The 26,419-nt window shown below is 43.5% G+C and overlaps 1 protein-coding gene across 2 annotated transcripts in view; it reads left to right on the top strand.

The window, feature by feature from the left end:
* AFAP1 (actin filament associated protein 1) overlaps window positions 1-26,419 on the top strand; it is a 51,309-nt gene that overhangs the window by 20,506 nt on the left and 4,384 nt on the right. The window contains exons 6-16 of one of the 2 annotated variants that reach the window (XM_054391537.1): window positions 6,895-6,987; window positions 8,434-8,518; window positions 8,743-8,892; window positions 12,153-12,364; window positions 13,850-13,995; window positions 18,150-18,267; window positions 20,120-20,377; window positions 22,058-22,172; window positions 23,944-24,108; window positions 24,980-25,170; window positions 25,885-26,046. In XM_054391537.1, the coding sequence (XP_054247512.1) occupies window positions 6,895-6,987; window positions 8,434-8,518; window positions 8,743-8,892; window positions 12,153-12,364; window positions 13,850-13,995; window positions 18,150-18,267; window positions 20,120-20,377; window positions 22,058-22,172; window positions 23,944-24,108; window positions 24,980-25,170; window positions 25,885-26,046 (1,695 nt within the window). The remainder of the gene's footprint in view (window positions 1-6,894; window positions 6,988-8,433; window positions 8,519-8,742; window positions 8,893-12,152; window positions 12,365-13,849; window positions 13,996-18,149; window positions 18,268-20,119; window positions 20,378-22,057; window positions 22,173-23,943; window positions 24,109-24,979; window positions 25,171-25,884; window positions 26,047-26,419) is intronic. The other variant, XM_054391538.1, reaches the window with a different exon arrangement.

Genomic DNA, 26,419 nt, shown 5'->3' with positions numbered 1-26,419 from the left:
TTTATGATGATAAAAAAGCACTGGGTCTTGTATTTTTTTAAATGTAGCAAATGTCAAGGAGGTAGTATTATTATTAATTATTATTAATTTATGATGAAAAATCACTGGGTTTTGTATTTTTTTAAATGTAGCAAGTGTCAAGGTGGTAATATTATTATTAATTTATGATGATGAAAAAGCACTGGGTTTTGTATTTTTTTTAAATGTAGAAAATGTCAAGGGATTCTTATCATCGTCGTCATTATCATTATTATTATCCTCATCATCATCATCATTATCAGCATTATCATCATTAACAGCATTATCATCCTTATCATTTGCTCATTCAAGCCTTACTTGAAATGAGCTGCTGAAAATGCTATGTGGCTTTGTGTTGGAAGTTCCTACACTTGCTCATGAGTAACCTCTCAAGATTTTTAAACCATGAGATGCATTATCTGCCAAAGATACTGCACCAGTATGTGCCACTGGACCTCGGTTATCCCTCATGAGCAGTGGGTTCTCATGGATTTATATCTCAGTGTCAAAGTTTAACTCTCAAGCCTGAAAAGCTCCAAATGGCTTTAGAGGCCAGACTTTCCCATGAAGGCTAAACCAGATGGTTTGGTTTTTTTTCCAGAGTCAGATGTGATCAATATAAAATACATTTACTTAAGCAAATACATTTAAAATATCTACTGGAAAATAAGTGTGAAATAAATGCACAGTGTTTGTAAAGATGACACCAAGCCCCCTAGCTGATAACCCTAGTGCAAATTGAAGTCTAGACTGGAAGCCACAAAGGGAGTTTCAGTTTCACCAGCTAACAAGTGCTTGATGAAAAAAGATAGCTGATGTCACCAAAGAGCCTGTCAGGCTCTCAGAGCAAGGAGCAGAACTAGTATAACTTCAGCCTAGAGCTGAGCTCACAGCAGTGATATAGTGAGCAACAGAAAGTGGTGGAATTTTCCAGAGTTGAGTCCTAAAATGTTCCCACGAAAATGCACATGAAAAAATGTGTGCAGTTGCACACTCTGACCCAGAAATGAGCTTTTTCCATGCATGCCTGAGCATAGGAGCATCTGTGTGTGCTTCTGTGCAGTTGTGGTCAAGCAAGGCCTTACAGTCATGTGTTTGTCTCAGCACATCCAGCAGAGTGGTGGAACTACACTTAGCTGTAGGCAGCCCAGGGAAATGCCATGTTGGAAATAAAAGGACTGCTAAGAACATGACAGGACAAGAGGATGCTTGTTCAGTGGCTTCATTCATACAGATGAATGTGTTCTGTGTGCAGGACCTTCAGACTAGGCCACTGAAAACTGCTTTCAGGATTAAAAATACATGGGTGCCAAAGAAATGATGCTCTGAAGGAGCTTCTTGTAGAAGGAAATGGTCATGGTGTCTGATCCCAAGACCTCTTTCAGCATTACCTCCTGCAGAAATTATTAGAGATTGATCATGCATGAGAGGTAATCTGTCATCTTGGAGTGCTGGCCATCCTACCTAACATCAGGCACTCTTTGTTAACTTTGCTTCCTTTTACAGTGTGCAGCTGTTCTGAAGCAGTCACTTCAGCTGAGGGGCTGCAGAGGAGCAGTGAATCTTGCAGGCATAAGCAGACGTTTCTGCATCCATCACGTTGACAGAGTTCAGTCAGTTTTGAACTTGTAAGAGAGATTTTTTTTGCCCTGAAGAGAGCAGTAAATCAAGGTTGTGACTGCATCCAGTCATCCAAAGACCCTGCAATGCTCCTTGTAGGGCTCTTAATCCACTTGTTCTAACCAGCTTCCATCTCAGTTAACTGTGTGTAAAAGTCTTGGACTATATCTTTCTTTGTTTTTTCCGTTGCCCTGAGCTTAGTGAAGGGAGTCAAGGAACTTTTGGGCTTTGGTCTTAATGTGGACTAAGTTTTACTGAAGAATAAACTCCTGACAGAGCTCTTCTTTTACCAGTTTAAATCAGCACAGAAGTGAGCTTGTAACTGTAAACATTGTGGGGCTGGTTTTATTTTCTATGGGAATTTGCAGCTGGAGAGCTCAAAGCACTTCAGACATTGCTTTATTGGCTTAAGTCATGTTCCCCAAAGAGGTTATTATCTCCATTCTGTAGCTGAGCAGAGTCAAGTGCTGAACCATCATGCCTTCAAGCTGACTGGAAACATGCTGGTCAGGGATGCTAACTCAATACAAATTACTTCCACAGAGCATTGCTTACTTTATAAGAAACTTCCAAGAACAGGCTGTGGCCCAGGACAGTCAGGCCAGGTTCTTTCTCCACTGCACATCATCACCAGCAGTGAAGGCTTTGCAAACTAAATGAAACCTCTGAGGATTTAGGCTTCTGTGGTCTCAAAGAGATGGTTTTCCATACCTGCATTCAGATCACAAGGTCAGTGTGTTTGCATAAGAGCTGTTGATGGTCTGACCTAGAGACATGATGGACTGAGGTGCATGTGAGAGCTGTGACCAGCCTGCAGGAGTGCTGCTAGGGTGAGAGCCAGAAGACCCCAGCTTGGCTGTGAACCAGAGTGTGTGTGTGTGACTAGCACCATGCAAAATAACAAGAGACTTAAATAAACTAGATGCATATGTACCAACCCCCCACCCCGAGTGTATCCAGGACCACAAACCTCCTTCTTGCCTGGTTCCTCAGGGGTAAGTTTTCTTTAGGTTCCTGGCTAAAATCACAAGTCTAGCAGGATCTTGGAGCAGAACCCAGGAAGACTGAGACTTGACCTTCTGCTTTCACTACTGGATAATATTTCTCCTGTCTCCTACTCACACTTTTGGATGGAAAATTATTATAGTCATACCTAGCTCAGAAGTGCAGCCTGAAGTATGATCTGCATCTCTGCACTGCCTGGGCTGGGGATGCAGCTCCCTTTGCACAGGGTACCTCTGCCCTTGCAGCAGTAGTGCCTCCAGCTGCCCTCCCCAGTCACCCAGCACCTCCTTCCCAGTCAAGTGGCTGCCTATGGCAATAGACTGCATGGTAGTAATGCAGGAGAAATGATGTAAGGGTTGTCTTGGTTGAGTACTCAGAAAAGTATTGTTAAGGGGATATACAGGCTCTAAAGACAGGCTTGGCTGCTAGTCTGCCAGAATCCCATTCCCAGTTTCCTCAGACAAACAGCAGTGCCTGTGCTTTTCATCTGAAGCCTGGATCTTTGAAGGGAGCTGGAAAAATCTGATTTCCTTCTTCTGCCTTTGCATGTAGAAAGAGTTAAGTGTATGGCAAGTATTTTGCCTCCAGTCCTAGGATATAATTTAAAATAAGATGCAAGAATTACAGACATTTGTAGGTGAGTGCAGGTATGGAAGTTTTATAGTCAGTGTTAGTGCTTGTGTAGTAAAATAGTTTCAAAGAGAAATACTCCAGACACATGTCAGAAATTCCACTGACTTGTGGAATTGTCAATGGCTTGGGGCAGGGAATCTTTCCAGCTTTCTACCTGCAAATATTTCCCTTTTGTTCCTCCTGTCACTGCACTCTGTGAGGCACTGGTGTGGATCCATCTGGGGATTCAAGGATTTTCTATAAGACAAATAAGGAATAAGATTATAGCTCAGGCTGCTCATACCTTCCAGGTCTGCATTTGAAAGAGGCAGTTCTGAAGTCTGCTAATTGTAACACTGCAATGCTAGTTGTGTCATTTAACATCCTTGCCATGGAATAACAGAAGATTATTTTCAATGTATTTACTTTTGAGGCTATCCAAAGAAATGACAGACCTGCAGTTTTCTGATTACATTTGCTCCTATATCTCCAATATCTGAACACATAGTCTGCTCATGAGCTCAGCTTGGTTTTCCTGGCAGGTCACCCTGTGTGTGTAATGTACAAAGGCATTTATGATGAGGAAAAAAAAAGAATGATTTCCTTTTTCTCATGTGTGAGAAAACTTCAGCTAGTCATGGACTACGCTTCAGGCTTCCAGGTGATGCCAATTCATTAGAAATAACACAGTTGGGGATTCCTTTTATTTGATTTCTGCTTTTGTAGCCATGAAGATATTTTATTGAAATCAATAGAAGTTTGCTGACCTCCTTCCCCCACCTTCTCTCACAAACATTTTTTAAAGGGAAATAGGAATCTTTTGTTTTCAGATGACTTCAGGAGATGGAACGTAGGAAAAAAAAATTGACAAGTCCTCTGAAACTTGTGATTGAAATGATGCAAGTTGGCAGCACTGGTGGAATGTTTTATCCTCAAAATGTTGAGTTAGAGGTATAGGCATGTGAAAACCACATTTCTAATGGCAGCTGTCTGCAAACATAATTATAGAGAGCACATCCAGGCAGGCATTCTATAAGGAAGGCGTTTCAGCCTGGTGAGCTGCTGCTGTGCATCAGACACCATCGCATGGCACATAGGTGATGAGCAAGGCTTTGCCACTGAACCCCTTCAACCCAGATGAAGTGTGGGAGCCTTGAATATGCATTTGCTTCAGATCTTGACACAAACTTCCATTTGACAGCGTGCCCTAGTTTGTAATCAAAATTTAATTACAGCCCAATTAAGCACTTTAACTTCTCCTTCAATATGTGAGGTATGATAAGAACCGGATTTACTGGAGTGCATGACTTTGCACATACTCTGCAGGCAGTGCTGCCAAATCATTTCCCTCTGTTCTGTCTGTAACTCCCATTACTGTCTGCCTTTGCCAAAATTAACTAACTGTGTGGTGTGAGCAGATGCTGAAAACATGAGCCATTGACTCAGGGTCATGCAGGAGACAGAAGTGACTGTTCCCAGAAACTGTGTATGGTCACATTGCTCTAGGAGGAGCACAGCAGTGTATTTATACCATTGCTGAGGGCCAGCAATTCAAAATAAAACAACACCCATTCAAGAAAATAAATCTGATGATGTTGTGGAATTTAGGGCTGCATTTAACTCTGAGGTGCATGTGCTCTGCAGCAGGTAGATTTAAATTCTCTTTTTACCAAGGATGCCAAATGCTATGAAATACTGAGCTTGTGTTTGGGGGACAAGATACAGGCAAGTTCAGAGTAAAGAAAGGCTGCTGAAGTGTTTTGAGATACCAGAAATAAAAGTGTAGGTTCATTGCCCCTCTTGGCTTACGTTTGTGTGTGTGTGAGTGATTTAATCTTTCTTTTGTTCATGAGTTCTCCATCTGTAAAATGGGGCTGGTGCTTTTGCTGTCTTTGTAAGCATTGGGTTCATTTCACAGAATGTTAGGGCATGCAAGGGACCTTGAAAGATCATTTAGTCCATTGGACCCTACCAGAGCAGGATCACCTAGAGCAGATCACACAGGAACACGTCCAGGTGGGTTTTGAATATCTCCAGAGAGGGAGACTCCACAACCCCCCTGGGCAGCCTGCTCCAGTGTTTCATCACCCTCACCATGAAAAGATTCTTCCTCGTGTTTCCATGGAACTTCCTATGCCTCAACTTCCACCCATTGCCCCTTGTGCTGTCATTGGGCATCACCCAGCAGAGCCTGGCTCCATCCTCTTGGCACTCACCCTTTACATATTTATATCCATGAATGAGGTCACCTCTCAGCCTCCTCCTCTCCAAGCTCAAGAGCCTCAGCTCCTTCAGGCTGTCCTTGTAAGGAAGATGTTCCACTCCCTTCATCATTTTTGTGGCTCTGTGCTGGACTCTTTCAAGCAGTTCTCTGAAGTCCTTCTTGAACTGAGAGGCCCAGAACTGGACAGTATTCCAGATGTGGCCTCAAGGCTGGGGACCTCAATGCTGTGCAAGGACTGTTTGGTGCCATCTTTAGCTCTTTGACAGTTTCAATATCGAAATTGTTCAGTTCAAAACTAAATGGACGTTGTTTGTTTGTTTACTTTTCCTCTTTTTGAGAGCAGTCTGGCTACTGACAGGAGTTAGCTGCTGTTTTCCCTGGAACTAGGAGTTCTCAGGCCGGATCCTCTGCTCTGCCAGCCGGGCTTGCTGTAAACAGTGTAAAGAGAGGAGCTGGATATGTAAACACATCCATGTGCATGTCCAGGAGGAATTTTGCATTGTGGTGCTGCTTCCAGCAGAGCAGGATGCCTTTCTTTCACAGCTTGCTTGGCTCTGCCATCCTTGCATGGCTGTAATCAGCTATGTAGAGCTCAGCACCCCCTTGGCATGAGTCTGAGTGGAGAGTGAGGACATGTTCTCGTCAGCACAAGGAATTTCAGACTGGGAATGGGTTAGTGGTAACCTCACAAGAGATAAAGAATTATGCCTGTGGGGAGTAAAGGCTCTACAGGTATTTATATGTTTATGCAGTTTCAGGTTTGTAAGTTCTTCATATTCTATCAAAATCTCAGTGAATCCCAAGCTCTGGGTTTTTCTTTAACCCTTTAAAAGCAGGCAGTGCCATTCTCATGCCTACAAACACCTTTACAAGTACTCTGAACTATACGTCACTGTGCAAGTATAATACAAAAATGCTACATAATGCCACTGTGCAGAATTAGTTGCAAGTTGATCAGCACTTCATTAATCCTCTAGTGGCAAAAAAAGAAAAGGAGCAGCTGGGCAGTGTGCTGTGCAAAATTCTTGTCCTTTGACTTGCAGGACCTTGGCTTGGATCCTACTTTTTTGTCATTGTAATGAAATTAATTTGGTGGTGTCAGATGAGTTCATGTTGCAAAACTTGCACATGGAAGTCAGCAGCGCTGCTGCTTCTTCTACTCAGGAGAGCCTTGGAGCTTAGCTTGTCTAGAAACTGAACCCTTCCACCTCTAGACATTCTGTCTCCTCCAGGTTGCCTGTGAAATGACTTAGGGGAGGCAGTGTGGAGAAGTCAATGTAGTGGCAGCCTGCCTGACACCTGCCAGCCTCGTAAACATCTGTGTGATTCTCCTTCCCATCTCCCTTTCCATTTGTTTATAATTCTTCTGATTTGTATTTTGTGAGTAATTAATACATTTTGCCTTGTCTCCTAAGGTTGTAAAAGATGTGTGCAGCAACTGCACGGGAGCTGTTGAGTCTGATGGGCCGTTGTCCAGTTCTCCAGTACACAAAACAGAGCTGGAAAAGGTAAAGTTATCCGCATGGTGCATGTAAAATTCCTAGACACTGGTTGTAAATACCTGCTGACTGGTTTAGTCCTTCTGTTGGTTTTGTTTGTTTGGATGTGTGCACACATCCTGCACAGTGAAGCCTTCTGCCATGTCTGTTCCTTTGGTCACAAACAGCCAGCAGACTGATTCATGTCCATGAGCAGCTTCTCTTCAGCCATGTAGAAGGCTGAATGCAGACCAAGCAGGTTTGATACCCCTGCCATGATACAGAGACACTCTCCATCAAGTGCAAGGTTCAGGGATGTGACTCTCAGAGAAGAGCTGAAGGTTATACAAAAGGTTTAAATGAAAATCTTTTATTTTGGGGAGTCCAGGTCTTGAAGAGCTCCCTGGGCATGCTGAGGTTACTGTTTGGCAGAGTACAGAAACTTGGCTATTCGTATGTGGTTGTCTCTCCTGCCAGCAGGATATAAGAGCAAGAATTAGGAAAGAGAGCAGCTGTGCAGTGAGTGGTCAATACATTGCCAGCTACTGTTCTGGGAGCAGAGCCCTCTGCAAACACTGCTTGAAAGTCCCCATGACAAAAGTGTTGTCACCAGCTTCCTAATAAAAAATCCAGCCCCTGTGGTGGAAGGACCCCACTGCCAGTGGTCTTATGCTGCTTTGCATCTGGGAAACAAAGGGCAAAGCATGCTCCATGATAGCTCAGATCTCCTGATTTGACAAAGCTGTTGTCTTTGCATGCTTGCAGGCAGCTGCAGAGTATTGGCAAAGTAACTGAAGGTGTCATAAAGCAGTGGCTTTTCTAAGATGTGTGCCAGAAAACAATGCAGCAAATCTTCGCTGTCTTTCTTTTGGTGACAATCTCTCCGTCTGCTTCCCGCCTTCACCTCCCATGAATCATGTAGTTACCAAAACTGTGCTGCCATAAGCTCTGTGCTGCTTCATGCCGTATCTCATGCACAACCATGACAGAGTAATCAGCACTAAAAATGTCTTTCAAAAGCCCCTTTTGTTTTCACACATTGAAAGTATTGAAGCACCCCGTAGGGATGCCCTTTCTTCTGGTGAGTTGCAATGCCTATATGAGGCATTAATTCAAGAAATCAGTTTTAAGTTATTCTTACCTGGTCCATGTCAATGTTCATTGCTTAAAAGGTTTATAAGTAGCAATGCTTAGAGTCTATAAATTAATTTAAAATATATTGGGTAATAGGAGGTATTGGATTGTTCCTTCACTGATCGGACTCCACTTTCGAATCCAGACCTGTTTTGTGGCTTCTGTGCTTCTGTAAAGTCTCTAACGTGGAATTGTTCACTATTTGCTATTTGTCTTCCAAGTGGATGAGAGTTTGAAATGTCTCGTCTCTTTGTAACAATCATGCTTTCAAATTCACTTGTGACCCTTCACTTGGCAAGAGGTGCCAACACTGTAGAGCAACTCATCTCTTTGCTCCTGCAGAAGCTGTCGTTCGAGAGGCCAAGCTCCGATGGGGAAGGTGCTGTGGAAAATGGCATCACTGCCATGTGCAATGGCAAAGAACAAGGTATGTCTGTGTCAGATCCAGAGATGCTTGGTGCAAAGGAAAACTGCATGTAGGGAGAGGTAGGAATCAAGTACCTGGATTTTGTCTTTTCAAAATAGGGAGGGTTTGGGTATTTTTATTAGGATTCAGTTTTGTGCCTTGGAGTACTGTTTTTATTCAGGTTGTCTCCTTTTGTTGGTTGATTTAAACACACTAAAACACCACACTTTTGCTTTTTTTATTAGTCAAGAGGAAAAAAAGTTCAAAATCAGAAGCCAAGGGCACTGTGACTAAAGTAACAGGGAAGAAAATAACGAAGATCATTGGTTTAGGAAAGAAAAAGCCATCAACAGATGAACAAACCTCATCAGCTGAAGAAGATGTGCCAACATGTGGTAAGTGATTTTTCTCCTTGAGCTTTAAATGCACATCACAGATAAAACTTTATAGAATTCTAGCCTAGAAACTCCACTAAAATTGCTTTCACTCTTGTGATAGTTCCCTCAACAGCAGAGGGATGCTCTCAGAGTGAAAGGGGAGTAGGAAATCAAGAGTTTATCATTTGAAAAGAGGCTAAAAGTACTTGACTTTGTAGATAAAATGGTTGCACAGACTCAGAAGGTATATTGCTGTGTGCAGAGGTGAGGGGGAAGAGAACTATGTACAAAAAGCAGAAAGAAATAAGAACTCTTTGCAAACAAATGCAGATGAATATGGGCTGGGCTATGAGAGAAACTTAGGTTAGAAAGCAAAAGAAGGGAAAGAATCAGGGCTTTTATGATGGATCATGGTGAGGTTTTATGGGATAGCAATCAAGACAGCAGCTGCCTGGCCTCAGCCAAAGTGGTTTGAGTTTAATTGAAGGTTCCCAAAGTGGGACAGATTGGGCAAAACTTGATGAAGTAACAAATTGCTAGTAAGCTATTTTGGCTCCTAATGTTGATTGCTCCATAGGACAGCTGCAGTGCTTGACAGCACCAAGGAAGCACATGCAAAGGCACACAGAAAATGCTCCTATTTTGTGTCTTCATTGTAATGTTTGTTCACAATTTAGGACTTTGTGCAGTGCACTTAGCTGAAGTCCTCACAACTCTGGTGTTTTCCAACAATGCAGTGTTTTTGCATCCTCCTTGTAGTGCTTCAGTCTTCAGCAACGCTTCCATAGATGAACATTTGAATCCACCCTTCTCCCAGTCCCTTCCGAAAATAAGTGTCCATAGAAAGAAAACTGTGAAGCAATTGAACTGGATTCTGAATTTGGATTTAGCTTTTCCCCTTTAAATTGATGAGGAAAGCTTTGGGAAATCGAGAAATCTGTGATGAGGCAGCCAGTGGCAGAGCTCATTGGTGCACAAAGTGTGATAAACACTGGCCCAGTGTGAAAGAAAGATCCAGGGACCACCAGCTCACAGGTGGCTCTCAAGCCACACTTTGGGATTCATTCACACAAGCAATCTTTGATTAAGTAAGTGTGTATATATACATATCTATACATCAGCTAAGTGCAGAGGTGATTTGTCAAGCAAAAGAACAGCTGGGAAAAGCTGTGTCCAGCCAGCTGCATTGTCTGAAGCATCTGGCTTCCCTAAAGCTCAAACTTCGAGGTCTCATGCTCTGCTGATTATTGTGTGTTATGTGAGATTTTACCCACAGCTGTACAAGCTAATTCCTGGTATTTCTACCATTACTTCAGATATGGACATAAACATAGCCATTACTATTGCCTGCACTTGGATCTGCTGGACACCACTTGTAGATTTTATAGGGAAATATCTTAAGTGTCTAGGTTTTGGTTGTTGCAGGAAGTCTTTGCAGATGGAGTTTCTCACCACCAGAAATCTGGCTTAGTTCAGTGTCCTCTGGGAGGCTGCTCCATAGTCAAAGGCTTTTACACTTCAGAAGGCTGTACCTCTAACAAAGGAAAACACCAGCAGAGCCACAGGTGACACCCAGCTAGAGTAGAAACCAAAGCCCACCTGCACTTGGAGTCATGGCAGAGCTCTTCTCTGCAGCATCACTGCTCCCTGACTGGCTGGTGGGTAAAGGTGAAGTGCTAACGCTCCAACTGGGATCACACTCCAGGCATTTTGTTCGTGTCAGCTGTTGCAGGTCTAAGTGGGGATATGTGGGAGGAAAAGCATGAGGTCCTGCTTGGTTCAGCTGAAGGAGGAGGGTTTGGAAGTCCTTCTCTGAGAGGTGCATTGGAAGCAGAGGGGAAAAACAAGAAGTGTCTGAACAAAAGGGCTCTCACTCCATGACAAGCCAGCTGGCTTGCATGTGAAGGGTTTTCCATTTCTAGGGATTATGGCATAACACACAGCTATACAGGATTTTGTTACAGGAGGGGGAGAGGAGCTGGAGAGTGTGATCATCACACATCCTCCTTTTTTATGGCACCTTCCAAGATGTGTGCAGTTCTGATCTGCTGTATCCTGTTGGATCGAGCTCTGACATTGGAGCCACAATGCTGGAAGGGAAAGCCAGAAAAATTAATGATAAGTCATAGTTTTAATGAAAACCAAAGAGATAGCTATCCAACAAGATTAAATGAAAATCAGACCTGACATAGAGGATAGTTTTTTTTCACATCAGCTCTGGCCTGTGCAGGGTATCATTTGTTTCCTTCCTCATAGCCTGTTTGGAAGCAGCAGCACAGTGAATTCATGGACTGTTTGTAATGTGGAAGCAAAAGTAAAAGATTTTTTTTTTTCATTCCCAAGCTAAATAAAGCAGGGAAATGGGGCTTTGTCTTGATTTTAAAGTTGGAGTCTGGAGTGGTTGTTGCTATGGGACAGAGAAGGTAGAACAGAAAGCACTGCCCAGTGAATGGCATTTTGTGCCTAGACTGTATCCAGTGTAGAGCGTGATAAGAGAAGTGGGGCTTTTAAAAGGCAGTTTGCTCATGGAGTTTTGATTTGGTATACGAGTACTGTGTTATTCTCAGGAAAATATGATCTTTGTTTAAAGCTTTGTCTTAAAGTCTGGCTAAGTTTCATATGCATTTACTTTCTGAATTTTTAGCCAATATGATTTTTATTTTCCTTGGCGTTGGTAGCAATCTTTTAAATCCTACTTTAAAAGCGCTGCACACCAAAGATGCATCCTGCTTTCTAAATGGAATCAGAATGTGTAACATCAGTGCTTAGTAGGTCTCTAAACCACTGACTTTGGATGCTCTAGAAGGTAGCTCATCACCTAATTCTGTCAGCTGTTATTTTCCCAGAAGATTTTTATCCTAGCAGGCAACAGCCACAGTGATCAAAGCTATTACAAATGGCCAAGGTGAATCTTCTGTGTGAGCTCATCAGCTTGTTCCTTTTTATCACTGTCCTTTCCCCATTCTTACTGAAGCCCTGGGGGATGGCTGTGTTCCTGCTCATCCAGCTGTGCAGTGCCTAACACACAGCAGCCATTTGCACATGAGCAGGATCCCTTCTTTGCCTGCTTTTTTTTCTAGGCTATTTGGCACTGGGGAAGTTTTCATCAGAAGCGAGGGGGGCAGGATCATTTACTTGTCTTCCTAAAATCCATCTGGACTTTCTGTTTTAAGAGGAAAAAGTTGGGCTAGCATTACATTGAGAAGCAAGTTTCTTTCTTTCTTTTTCTTTTCAAAAGAAATCAGGAGTGCAGCGTCTCACGTTTCGTTTTATTGCAGGATATCTCAACGTGCTCTCCAACAACCGCTGGCGCGAGCGCTGGTGCAGAGTGAAAGATAATAAACTCATTTTCCACAAGGACAGGACGGATCTGAAGACACACATTGTTTCTATCCCTCTCCGTGGCTGTGAAGTCATCCTGGGACTGGATTCAAAGCATCCCTTGACCTTCCGCCTGCTCCGGAACGGGCAGGAGGTTGCTGTGCTCGAGGTGCGGTGCTTGCTAATGGCTCTGATTTGTAGGAACACCCACAAGCTAAATTAGAGCAGCACTTCCATACAACCTTGGCAGTCAAAAAAAAAAAAATAGTCATCTTTGGAATAATATTATTGCAGAGCTGGTTAATAAGTACTGGAAAGAGGGAAAAAAATAACTATTAAGAGCTGTAGGCAAAGAGAGAACTGAGATTCATGCAATTCAGAAAGTCTCTCAGTGAGATGCTTTTCTCTGCACTGACCTTCCCTTGACCTGCTACTAAAATATCTCTGCTCCTTCTTTAGGCATGCTTTTACACAAGGGATATCATTACTTTGGGTAAATAACTTAGTAACAGCAATAATTAAATCATAGATCACTGTCAATGGGACCTCTGGAGCTCTTAGCTCTCATTTGTCTGATACTGACGTGGACATCTTTTGCTCAGTCTGTATCTGCAGTAAGGTAATGCTGCAGAAAGAAAACAGTGTGCCAGCAGGCTAGGGGGGGTCTTCTGACTCAGTTAATGAATAATCATCATGTACTCACTGACACACTCCTGGCACTGTCAAGGTCACACCTTCATCTCTGTCAGGTGGGTTGAGATTTTTTTGAGGGGCTTTATTCGTCATATTTTGAAAGCTGAAATGAAAAGCTGAGTGTAATGAAGATTAGAGGAGGAGGCAAATTGTTGCTTTCACTAGCAGGGTGATCACTGTGACCACTTTGGACTTCCAACTGCAGGTCACATCAGTCTCCTGTCCTTGCAACAAGGCCTGGTGTATGTGAGCAGTTCATAGAAGTTGGAAAACTAGAGAGCAGCTCAAGGAACAGTGAATGGCAATGAAATACTTAAAACTGAGAAGAAACCACACAGTTTCCTTCCCCCCTCCATTTTTCCATTATTATTTAGTTTGCTACTGTGTAACTTTGCAATCGGTAACTAGAAGTGAAATATGAAAACTTGAAAATTATTTTAATAGTATTGATGTTTGTCCTTGTGCCATTAGGAAAATCAATGCCCTCAGCTAGACAAATGTCAACAGCAACATCAAAATCTCTTCTACTCTTTCATTCCCACCCCCTGCTTTGTTTCTCCTTAGCACTAATTTTTCTCCTCATGCTAACTCCAATCCCCCAGCCTAGCACAGGAAAATAATTCTGATACAGCTTTCAGTTTTCTGAAGTCTAAAGTAAGCATGACTTAAATCTAAATCCACTAGCCTTAAGTGATTAATTTTAGTTCTTTTTTTGGAGCCTGCCCACTTTGTATTACATCATAAGTGATGTAATACATAGAATATAGCCTGCTTAAAGTGGACTCCATCTAGCAAAGCAGATTTAATCCTGGTTGTTGTAGGAGTTCAGCAGATCGAAGCCAGAGCCTCTCATACAATGTGGCAGCAATTTGTCAGGCAAGAGGAATGCAACATTTTCCAACACTGCTCAGCTCAGTGGAAGAGTGAAAACCTGACCTATGTTCTTGCCCTCTCCTTGCAGGCATCCTCCTCCGAAGACATGGGCAGGTGGATAGGAATTCTGCTGGCTGAAACAGGGTCTTCCACAGACCCTGGAGCTCTGCACTATGACTACATTGATGTGGAAATGACAGCAAGCGTCATCCAGGCTGCCAAGCAGACATTCTGGTGAGAGAAAGAGAAAGCTACGCCTGTGTTCCCCATTCTCTGAGAGCTGGTATCTCTGTCTTAACTCTAGGGCCAAAGCAGCTTATCAAAGTCCACCTCCCCCTCTGCCAGACATTGAACTCCTGAAGTGTGTCAGCATTGCAGCATCTTAGACACCTTTATGATTATCATATTGGCATCCTGCTAAGTTCTGTACAAGATGCAGGCACTATCCAACCTGAGTCAGATTTTAACTCATTTCAGTAAGTCTCCATGTGAAGTGCTAGATTTTAATCCTTTATTTTGCTTGAAGACTTACCGCTATCCCTGGAAGAGGACGAATGTGCTGAAATACACAGCTGTGTAGTTCATGTTTATCTGCTGGCTGTATTTGCCAATATCTACAGAATGTATTGACCAATGCAAGCTGTACACCAACACTGTGTAGCATTAAGTCTTGGATAGTCATACCTTCAGTGTTTCCTTCTCATAGAATGGTTGGGGTTGGAAGGAACCTCTGGAGGTCATCTGGCTCAACCCCCCCTCTGCTAAAGCAGGGTCACCCACAGCAGGTGGCACAGAATTGTGTCCAGGTGGGTTTGGAATCTCTCCAGAGAAGGAGACTCCATAACCTCTCTGGGCAGCCTGCTCCAGGGCTCTAGCACCCACAAACTGAAGAGGTTTCTCCTTAAGTTCAAGTGAAACTTCTTGTGTTCTAGTTTGTACCCATTGCCCCTTGTCCTATCACTGGGCACCACTGAGAAGAGCTCAACTACATCCTCATGATCTCCAACCTTTAGCTATTTATATGCATTTACAAGAGCCTCTCTTAGTCTGCTCTTCTTTTCCAGCCTAAAAAAAAACCCCAGGTTCTCAATTTCTTTATGATTAATTAAAAACTTCATCAAGCTCACAGCAGTCCAATTAACTCCAGGGTTTTAATTTCAGAGGTGGAAATTGAGGTGTGTAGGGCACAGCAAGGAAACTAAATTGCAGATCAGTGCTGTGCATTCCCCTTTACTGATCCTGTGCAGAGAAAAGCAAGGCACACTTAGCACAGACAGTGATTTACATGGTCACATCAGTTTAGGCATTGAAGCAGTCCTTGGTGGGAAAATTCTGTCATTTTTCCTTGGATAGATGAGGTTGTTTAGAAGTAGGAGTGAAGGAACAGTTGGGACAGGTGGGATGCCCTGCTGCCAACGTAGCCCCTGGGTTCAGATGGTTAGAAAGTGGGTGGCATGAGAAGGCAGCTGGCAAAAGTGTCATCCCTCATCTTGCTCCAAAATTAAGACTCCCCACACAAGTTTGGAATTTGTGTGACTGAATACATTTGACAATAACACCCCATCTCACCATCAGAACCTGAAACAAACTGAAAAAAAACAAAAACAAACAAACAAACAAAAAAATCCAAAAAGCAAAAGCTTCAGTTTTCCAAAAGAGGAGTCTCCTGCCATTAGCAAGGTGTCAAGATAACTTTAAGGAGGAAGAATGTGCAGCTTCCTTCGGGATCTGGTTTGAATGACTTCTGATAGAAGTCAAAGTGACTCAGTGTTGCCAGAAGCCCACTTTTGTGAAACCCAGAGAATTTTGGTAGAATCAAAATGCACTTAGCTTAGCCTTATGTTAATATTTGTTTTGAAGTTAATAGGGCTCAAAAAGTTTATCCTGTGTTGACATGTGCTTTTGCTTTAGTCAGCATCTTGCAATAACCACATTTAAAGCAGAAATAAAATGGAAACCTTTTTCCCCCTGAATCCTGCATGGCTTTCCTTTTCTGAACAAATGTGATATTAATTGGAGCCAAGTGAAAAAACATATGCAACTAAACCACATGTTAGAAAGGAATGTCAAACAACTTCCAAATAGCAGAATTCCCCTATTAAGAATTAGTTAAAATTCATTGGATGTCTTTAAAAGGCTGTAAGAGCCTGTTGATAAGCAGCTAGAGTAGCTGCCTGCTGATTTTCAACTGCTTCTAGAAAATGAGGAGAAACTATAATGATCTTTACTGTTTAAATGCTGCTCTTGTTGGCCTTTATAGCATGAGTATCACTACTCCACATTCACTGCAGTTATCACTGAAGTCACTTCAGGATTATTGGTTCTTTGTTACCTGAGACTGGTGCTTTGCAGAACAATTGAGTCTTCACTAATGGTCCCATCAGTTTTCTTTATCTAAAAGATTAGGTGTCTAGGGAAGGCTGAAGACAAAAAGGCTTCAGAGCAGCTTTGTTCCCTGTCGTTTCCCCTCTAGCAATTTCAGAAAACAATTAACTTACATGGATACATCTGTAAACAGGATTAATGAGGCTCAGTGAAATAATGCTGATGAAGTGTTTGTAGATACTTGGATAAATCTTAGCTTCCTCATGTGGTGGGAATAGTTACTACTGGTGCAGGTGCATCAAGCCTCATTAATGGATATAACCAGTTTTCAGACATGGTTATTATGATTCACTCTCACTGAAGGTACTTCAAAAGAAAGTAATACAATAATGACTCCAAATGCAGCCTTTCAGACTAATCAGAAACACCTGAGTAATACTCTTCATTAAAAGGAACAGTAAACAGATGCAGCCCTTTAATAATGTCTGATAAAGTATGAGATAAGATAAAGTTAAAGCCATTTTTATTACAGAATTTATCTTGGGCTTTTTGTTGTTTGTTTGTTTGAAGTAAGAAAAGCTTCTGTGTAATGATTATTCCACCCCCACGCTGCTCTGAAAAGTTCACACCAAACTGGGTAGGTTTGTCCCTCCTGTGAGCCTGGGTCTCCCATGGTTCAGGTGAGCCACAGTTGGATGAGGTCTGTCTCCTCTGAATGAGAAATTCAGTGGGCTCCCTGTTTTTCCAAAGCCAAACGAAAGCAACTGTTAAAACCACAGCATTCTTGAGCTCCAGCCAGCACTACAGAAGACCCTCTTTGCTTTGGTAGGGCTTTATCATATTTTATGAATGTCAGCACAGAGCCTGAATAGTGCCATTGTTTAGGATGGAAAGCTTTGTTTTCCCAATCACCTACACCTAGAACTGTAGGAATTACTCTATACCTCATTCAATTTCAGCAGTTGCTACACAGCAAAATTCACCCTTGGGATCCTTACCACTGCTGGGCATGCTCCTCTCATTGTCTGCATTGATAGATCTTTGCAAGTCTGCTGTAGTCCATGATGTCCTACCCTTTTGAAATTTGCAGAGGACTCAGATCCACTCTGTGAAACAGAGCAAGAGTGAGCCTGTAGTGCGTCTGCATGCAGAGTTAACCCAGACAGCCTGATACCATTGTGCACGGCCTCCAGGAGTCCTGATAGGGGGGGAAAAAAATTCCCAGATTTTGAGGAAGAAATTATTCAGCAAACGTTGATAGATAAGTTAACTTAGAGTTCAACAAAGTTCCTATCTTTTTTTTTTGTTGCTTTTGATTGTTGGTTTTGGGTTTTGTGTGTGTGTGTGTGTTTTTGCTGTATTTGATTCTTGTTTCTCCCAGTTCCTAAGTCTGCACCCCTTCAGGCATGCATGCACCCAGAACACCTGCTTCTCCCCGATGCAGACAGCAGGAGAACTGCTATTGCCCACTGGCAAGCTGGTTTATAATGCAGATCAGCAGGTTCCCACCTAAAGGTGCCAGTGAGCTGTTGCCTTTCTGGCTTAGGAATAGGTGTTGTAGTCTTGGCTGCTGCCAGCAATGTGTGTGTACCAACAGAAGGAAAACTGCTCTGCAGAAAGTGAGAAGAGATATAGATATGATTCATAGAGTGGTTTGGGTTGGGAGGCATCCTAAAGATCATCTGGTTCCAGTCTCCCTGCCATGGGCAGAGAAACCTCCAGGTCATTCAAGGCCTTATCCAACTTGGCCTTGAACACCTCCAGGGAGGGGCCAGCCACAACTTCCCTGGGCAACCTGTTGCAGTGTTTCACTACCCTCAATGTGCTTCCCAGGCTCCATAATTAATCACAGAATGTTAGGTGTGGGAAGGGACCTTGAAAGGTCATCTAGTCCAACCCTCCTGCCAGAGCAGATTCACCCAGAGTAGGTCACACAGGAAGACATCCAGATGGGTTTCGAGCGTGCCACAGAATCACAGCATGTTAGGGGTGGGAAGACACACCACTGAACCATCAGGTGGGCTTGGGTTCAGGTTTCTGATGCTGTTCTTTGCTTTGCCCAGTTTCATGAACCGGCGAGGCCTGTCCACCAGCCCCTACCGGGGGAGCAGTGCCAACGGCTACGCCTGCCCCAGTGGAGTGGCACTGCACTACGACGATGTTCCCTGCATCAACGGAGCGGTAAGGACCGCCTTTTGCACAGCACAAATGGTTTGCATGTGCTGGATGCACAGACATCTGTAAATTGTATTATCTGCAGAGCCCCACTGGGCAGTTTCCAAACTTGCCCCCTCTCCCCGCCCCGTTTTTAAATTTCTTTTTCATCGTGGGCTGCAAACTTCTCTCACACCTACAGAGGCTGAGGGGTGTGGGCTGGATTGCTTACATTAGGCTGAGCATGAGCCAACCTGCATTTAGAAAGCAGCTCCCTGTTGATGATTTGTGGCCAAGACTTTGAATACTATACTCACTTGAGGGGTATCTGTTAGATCATGCCAGACATGGCAAAGTTAAGGACTCGTTTACAACAGGAACTTTTTGGTGTCTGTGGGGGAAAAAAAAAAGGCAAAAACCAACCCAAACCAAAGCCCAAGCACTCCTCAGTGCCTGTGTTGGCTTATGACAGGAAGTACTCCTCATGCCAGAGGAGAATCCCAGTGGTCACTTCCATCTTCATGAATTGCAGAGCTGGTAGTAGGCAGATGCCTGATAGGGTTTAACACAAGTAGATATTAACCTATAGCAGTATGTGGTCCTCAGGAAGATGGGCTACAGCCTATGTCAGCTCTTTAATTTGAGCTGCTTCATAAAGGCCCTTGCTAAGACTGATCTCAAGAGAAATTCTGTTTCAAAGAGTCTTAGTAATACCAGAAAGATGATAGAAAGCTCCTCTTGGGAATAACACTCGACCACATGTGTGGTGAGGAGTCTCTCTGTGTAGTTCTTGGATGTGCTTCTGCCTTTGTGTGAGTAGTGTACTGCCACAGCCAGGATGGATTAAGGAAGGGTATTTGGCAATCAGGTTGGTTTAAGATTAATTGAATGAATCACTGGAGTATTGTTGAGCTTTCCATATTTCTGGAAAGGGAAGAAAAAAAAAAAAGGAATGGCCTGTAGCTATTTTAGCTGGTTAGCTCAGAACAACAATTCTCCAGCAAGTAAAATGTAATGCTACCATTCCGGCAGCTGGTATTCACTGGAAAGACAGAGAGCCTGAAGAAACAAAAAAGGAAAAAACCCTCTTGGCATCTGCTAACTGTTAGGCCATATTACTTTTAACAACTCATGTACCAGATGTAATCCCACAGATTGATCTGTGTAGCCTGTAAGTATCTCCCTGTTACTACAGCCTGCCTGTCCCCCTCAGTGCTAGAGCTGGCAAGTGAAGGTGCAGGCTATGAATAGCAAAGCTGATTCCATAGCACCAGCTTGCTCATACCATGGAAACCATGGGGCTATGAGCCATGAAATTCTTCCTTTCTACAGGGTTCTCCCTCCCTTTCTCTGAATAGCTTTACTCTGAATAGCTGTACTGAAGCTCTCTACAACTACCTGAAAGGAGGTTGTAGAGGAATGGGGGTCAATCTGTTCAAGCAACTAGCAAGTGGAACATTTTAAAGGTGTAGCCTAAAACTGCCACACAGAACAAGAGGAAGTGGCCTCATTTTGCACCAGGGTTTGGTTTAGGTTGGATATTAGAAGAAGTTCTTTACTGAAGGGGTTATCAGGCATTGGAACAGCTTGTCCAGGGTAGGGGTGGAGTCCCAGTGCCCAGAGGTGTTTAAGCCATGCTTAGGGATATGGTTTAAGCAAGGACTTGTCAGTGTGAGGTTAATGATTGGATCTTAAACGTCTGTTTTCACTCTAGGCTGTTCTGTGTGACTGTCACCACCAAGCACCTGCTCGCTTGGCCCAGGGCTCAGGGCTCACTCACCCAGGGCTCACTAACGCTCAGAGCGCTGCTGGTTGACTTTCACGTGGGAGGCTCTGCATGGTGTACTGTGTACTAACTGCCAAAGTGTGTGTGTTGCAGTGGGAACCAGAAGATGGCTTTCCTTGCCCTCGTAGCAGGAGCACTGGAGAAGACATGCTCTATGATAACGCAGGCCTGTACGATAACTTGCCGTCTCCCAAAATCTTTGCACGCTACCCGCCCGCCGCCAGCAAGCCCAATAGGTTATCCGCTGACAAACTCTCCTCTAACCATTACAAACATCCTGTCTCATCCAGTCTGTCTTCTGCTCAGTCTGTCACTAATACCTCTGCTGTGGGGAGGGGATCTGGCTCGCAGGTACTGTACTGTTGAATACGTAACCAAGCTTTTGATTTCTTGGCTGCTCTGCTTATCTGATTGTTAACCTTAAGGGCATTTGGCTATTGCAGTCCTTAGTGTCTGCACTTGAGTGCTTGGAGCTTAGGCACGAGCCCACTGCAGGTGAAACAGGTTTGCCAAGTTGTAAATTCTGTTGTGGAACAGAAGTATTGGCACCTGGGAAAGGCTTTCCCCACCGGTTCGTGACCCTTTACAGATTGTGGATAACAACAAAAAAATAGAGGTGACCTTGCAGACCTTACCTGAATGCATTTCTAGCTGCCTGCTGTCTCCTCAGGCACTGATGACTTGAGAAAACAAAAAGCGAAATATGACCTGGCCAACAAATTTACTTGTCTAGAATTGTAATAATCTATATATTTTATATATTAAGGTCTTATGTATAGTGAATATACAATAATCTCATAACTTATATATATATATACTAAATGTATCTAGTGTGTATGTGCCATATTACAATTACTGCCTGTTATTTTCTTCCCCTGGGGAAAAAAGCCTTAAGCTTATGTCTCTGCTTCTTTCTGAGGGTGGCCTGAGGCTTCTGGACCTCATGTGAAATGAGAAGCTATAGAGCAGATGAAATCCATGTGTGCTCAGGCTTGGTAGCAGGCAGGCAGACCCTGGCAGGGGTGAGAGCAAGGCTTGCTCACAGCTATGCCAATGACCCTCTCCAGAGCCTGCAGCCAGTCTCTGAAAGCCAGTCACTGGCATAAGCCTATGAATGTCTCACAGAGATGGGTGGTTTTCAATCCAGTGTGAAATGGAATAGTCAGAAGAATGTGTCTCTTGTATAAGGTACCTATCTTAGTGTGTGTTACATCACTTAACCCTTACAAAAACTTCATATTGGAATACTAGAATTCAGTGAAGTTGCAGAATTGGAGGTGGACCTCAGCAATAAATTGCCCTGACCCTTGGCTGCAGCAGCAGTAGGCTTCTTGTTGTACTCCCAGTTCAGTCCTCAAAAGTCCTTCAGGACAGTGCTGCTCTTCCCAGGGTTCAGATTATTGCAAGGGAGCCCATGGACATCAAATGTGCTGTTTCTGGTAATCTGCTTGTTTGGCCATTTTGAAAAGGGTTTTTTTTAGCTATTATTTAAAAGTTTTATTTACTTAGAGGTTATATGAGAGGAAATTGATATGGCAACTCCTAGCATTTAAAAATGTGTAATATATTGTTACAAGGAAAAAATAATCCATGCACTGCAAGGATGGCAGGGTCAGAGTCAATAAAAAATGCTGAATTTTTATGTGGCAAACCTTAGAAGGGTTTTCTGTGTTGCCAAACCTGTCCTTCAAGAATCTTTGTTGTATAAAATTGCTCAGTGCCTGTTCAACTCAATCTGCCTCACAAGGACTTTCCTAATTCAGTCAATGCTAGAGTTTTAAAAAACTTGGAGACAGTGATGCCACCAGAGATGAGGAGTTCCTGCCCTTGTTTTCCTGTGGGTGCTGATGTGGCTCCTGCTGAGCTCTGAGACATCTCTGGAGGAAGCGCTGTCTCCAGCTCAATCAATGTGCTCTATTAAGTCTCTGAGCAGGCAGCTCTTTGTCAAGCTTTGCCCTTGATGAAAGGGTGACTGTAATGCCAGCAGCACAGGAATAGCTGGAGCTGATGTGTACTTTTGTTTCCTAACAGTTCAAAGGCAAGAAGCCCCCTGTGACTGCTAATGGGATCACTGGAAAAGGGAGAACTTTAAATAACCAGCCGAAGAAATCGGAGTCGGTGTCATGTGTGAAGCGCACGGCATCCAGTGAGTACCCACTGCTGCCTCACTGGGGAGCAGAGTCATGAGGATACCCAAAAGAGCTGTCTTACCAAATAAGATAACCACTGAGATTCTTCTGTGGCTGAAAGGCTGAGCAGGAGATGCCCAGCAAGCCTTTGAATGGTGTGTTTGGGTGGCTGATCAGTACTCCAGCCGTGTCACGAGATAAAGCTTGTCATATGGAGAAGGAGAAATGGAGAAGGGGACCTGTGGCTGTTAGTTATCAGAGCAGCAGGGGAAAAAAATGGGTAATGATTCTTCCTTTAGGTGAGAGAGTAATTCTGTATTCCTGTTGGAAGAGGAAGGTGAGGAGCCGAGACAGACAGGAGAATGTTATGTTGCTCAGAAGTGAACTTACTGTTATTGCTAATGAAAAAGGTAGGATAAAATAATGATAACAACCACACAGCTCAAAAGCTTCCTCAGAGAGAGGGGACTACAATTGGTGAGTGACACTTCAGAAACTGGGTTTTTCTAGGCAGTTGAATTGCCTGTAGGAAACCCCTCACAGGGATTGCTTTGAATAAAGAAGAAAAGAGAAAAAAAAAAAAAAAAAAGAAATAAAAAAACTGTAATAATATTTTAAAATACTGGATTGAAAAGCACAGCTCCTTCTAAAGGAAATGAATGTGGCTTTTAATCCCATGCTAAGTGTTTAAGAAGGTCATGGATTTAATGGAGAAATTTGGGTTAGACTTTAGGATAAAAGTAGACATTTTCTAACCTTGCAGGTAAATAGACAGTGGAATAGCTGTGGAAGTAAAGGCATCTGGGTTAGTAAAGGCCAGCTAAAGCTGGTTTGGCAACGATTTTCAGCAATGGTTTAGTGTCCTTGAGTTTGTGTCAGAGATGCAGACAAAGTGATGTGCTAGCTGACCTATTTTCTTTGAGTCTACAACTAGGGCAGAGGTGTAGGGGGGCTGTGATATAAATTCGAACACAGATGTGAACCATGAAATGAAAGCATTTCTGTGGGAAAGTAAAAGAAGGAGAACGCTCTCAAGTATCAAAGAAGGGAGCACAACTTTGTATTCTCTTATGTCAGGTGTGAAAATGTGTGCTTCAGGCACTTGAAGTAGGAATGGAAGCTGAGCAAAAGGGCAGGCAGGCAGTTTTTCTTCTGACCCCTTCCAATTAAAAATCAAGGGTTCAGAGCTAAAGAGGAGCCTCCTTTCCTTCCTCTGAGCTACACAGAAAGGCAAGGCCACTTTTCAGGAGCAATGTGCTATAAGGTAACTGTTGTTTTTCATCCTTCCTGTATGAAGTAAAGGGAGGTGGTAGCCAGGTGGGGGTTGGTCTCTTCTCCCAGGCAACCAGCAGCAGAATGAGGGGGGACAGTCTCAAGTTGTGCCAGGGGAGGTATAGGCTGGATATCTCTATTCTTTACAAAGAGATTGCCCATTGGAATATGCTGCCCAGGGAGGTGGTGGAGTCACCATCCCTGGAGATGTTCAAGAGAAGCCTGGATGAGGCACTTAGTGCCATGGTCTGGTTGATTGGATAGGGCTGGGTGATAGGTTGGACTGGATGATCTTGGAGGTCTCTTCCAACCTGGTTGATTCTATGATTTCTGTTACCTGTGCTGCAAAACTCAGCAGGAATCGTGGACCTTGAGAGAAAAGAAACAACAGTGGAAGAGGGCTGGCAGCCTGGTTCCTCAAACCATGGCGTGCTTCCTGTGATGCTTAGTCTCAGGGAATAGCTTCATTTTACTGTTAACTTTTAACCATCCCTCACTACAACCCAATCCCTGCAGATGCAGAGCAGTACAAATATGGCAAGAACCGTGTGGAGGCAGATGCCAAGAGGCTACAAAGCAAAGAGGAGGAGCTGCTGAAGAGGAAGGAGGCCCTCCGGAACAGGCTGGCCCAGCTGCGCAAGGAGAGGAAAGATCTGCGTGCTGCCATTGAAGTCAACGCTGGTAGGAGCTGCTGCTTTGTGCTAGATGCCCTGGCAAGGCCAAAGCAGCAGAACAGCTTTGTGTGCTGTGCTGAAAGCCTGAGGTTTGGGTTTGATGTTAACCATCCTCTATGGTGTCTGTTGTAGCATAGTATGGATTTTATATAAACTGGGTTTGCTCAGCCTTGAGAAGAGAAGGCTTAGGGGAGAACTCATATCCATGTACAAATATATAAAGGGCAATTATCAGGAGGAGGGAGACTCCCTTTTTATGGAGTCCCATGGTAAAGACAAGGGGTAAAGGGGACAAGTAGCTATTGGGGAGATACAGACTGGATGCCAGAAAAAAAAAATATCACCATTTGAACTATTAGACATTGGAATCAACTCCCAGGGGAGGTGGTGGATTCCCTTACATTAGACAGTGTCAAGGCTCAGCTTGACAGGGTGCTGGGCAATCTCTTTTAAACTAGATTGTTACCCTGAAAGGTTGGACTGGAAGATCCTTGAGGTCTCTTCTAACTTGGTATTCTATGAATCTATATACACCTAGGAAATGATCCTGATGGGGACTTCAGACAAGCAGAACATGGCAGTAATTTTATTGTGACTGTCATGGGAAAATAACAACAACAACAAAAAAAAAAAAAAACCCCAAACAAACAAAAAAACTCCACCAAACCGATTTGAAACTAGACTAAAAACCTATGGAAGGCACCTGAAAGAAAGCACTTGGTTTCTGTTGCTAAGCTTTTTATGTGGGGAAAAAAAAGTTTGGCAAAGTACATCACATTTTTTTGATGGCACTGATCTTTAGAGACTTTGTTCTTTTTCTCAAAACAAAAGAGTTTCTGTTTCTCCTTGTTGAAATAATGACATTGCTGTGATGACAGGCAGGAAGACTCAAGTGATTCTTGAAGACAAGTTAAAGAAGTTGGAAGAGGAGTGTAAGCAGAAGGAGGCTGAACGCGTGAACCTGGAGCTGGAGCTGACCGAGGTGAAGGAGAGCCTTAAGAAAGCCTTGGCTGGTGGCATCACCCTGGGCTTGGCTATTGAGCCCAAGTCAGGAACATCAAGCCCACAGGTATGCAAAGCCATTTAACATGCACATTTCATGAGCAGGGAGTGCTGTGTCTTCTCAGCTCCAGTAAAATGAGTGGGAACTGAGAGGTTTGGAAAGGCTTATTGAGGCCAAGCAATAAGAACTGGATGTCTGTGTCCTCTGCATTCTCCACCTGCATCAGGTGTGCTGCAACAGGGGGCAGGCAGATGTGGGAGCCACAGGCAGGATAATGTGCAAAGCTGACAGCTCAGTGGTTGTTCCAGTGCATGAACTGAGCCACTGCTCCTTCTCAGGGAGGTTTAAATGCACCAAGCCATCATGCAGTGATGGAGACCTGCTTGTATCAGTGTCCTATCAGTCACTGCCACCCTTTGCTAGGGCAGCATCTCACACTTTCATGATGGAGCTTGGCAGGCCTGTCCTGGCTTATGTTGTAGATCTCTGTCAGAACCAGCCAGCAGAAGACTTAGAGAGGGATGTATCAGTTCCTTCAGATGACCCAATATTGTTTAATCACAGAAAACAACCTTTAATTTTCATCACAACTTCCATTTCCATCACAGAACACACACTTTGCTTTGCTTTCCTATATCTACCCTTGGTTTTGTTTATTGCCCATTATTATGAATAATCATTTCTTTTAAAAACAAACCTGCAGCCCTAGGTCTAGATAGAAAATGCTGCCTGTGGGACTGTTTGGAGGAAACTCAGTGCAGGCTTTTCTCTCTTCATTAGTCTCCGATTTTCAAGCACCGAACCCTGGAAAACTCTCCCATCTCCAGCTGTGACACCAGTGACACTGAGTGCTCTGTACCTGTGAACAGTGCAGCAGCTCTGAAGAGACCTCCCTCATCAAACACTTCTCCTTGTCGAGGCCATGTCCTTCGAAAAGCAAAGGTGAGAAGGCTTACATCTAGGCAGCTTACATCGAGAAGGCTTACATCTAGGCAGCTTACATCTAAAAGGCTTACATCTAGGCAGCTTACATCTAAAAGGCTTACATCTAGGCAGCTTACATCTCGTTTTCCTTTCCTGTCCTTTTTCTTACTTAAAATCTTATTTGCTCGTGGAGAGACAGAAGAGAGGAATATTGGTTCCTGCTGCTTAGGTGGTGAAATTTAGCCTTAAGAAGAGAACGTGCCATGTCTGAATTGTGTTACCACATGCATAATGCTGTGTTTGGGGAACCTCTTGCAGAGTTGAGTAGTTTGGGGGACAGATCTGCCTCTGTGTTTTCATTCCATGTTTTCCTCTGTAGATTTAATTTGCC

Source organism: Indicator indicator, chromosome 23 (assembly GCF_027791375.1).
Source record: "Indicator indicator isolate 239-I01 chromosome 23, UM_Iind_1.1, whole genome shotgun sequence".
NCBI lineage: Eukaryota > Metazoa > Chordata > Aves > Piciformes > Indicatoridae > Indicator > Indicator indicator.
The sequence above is the reverse complement of the archived record's forward strand: the minus strand, read 5'-3'. Positions and strand labels throughout refer to the sequence as shown.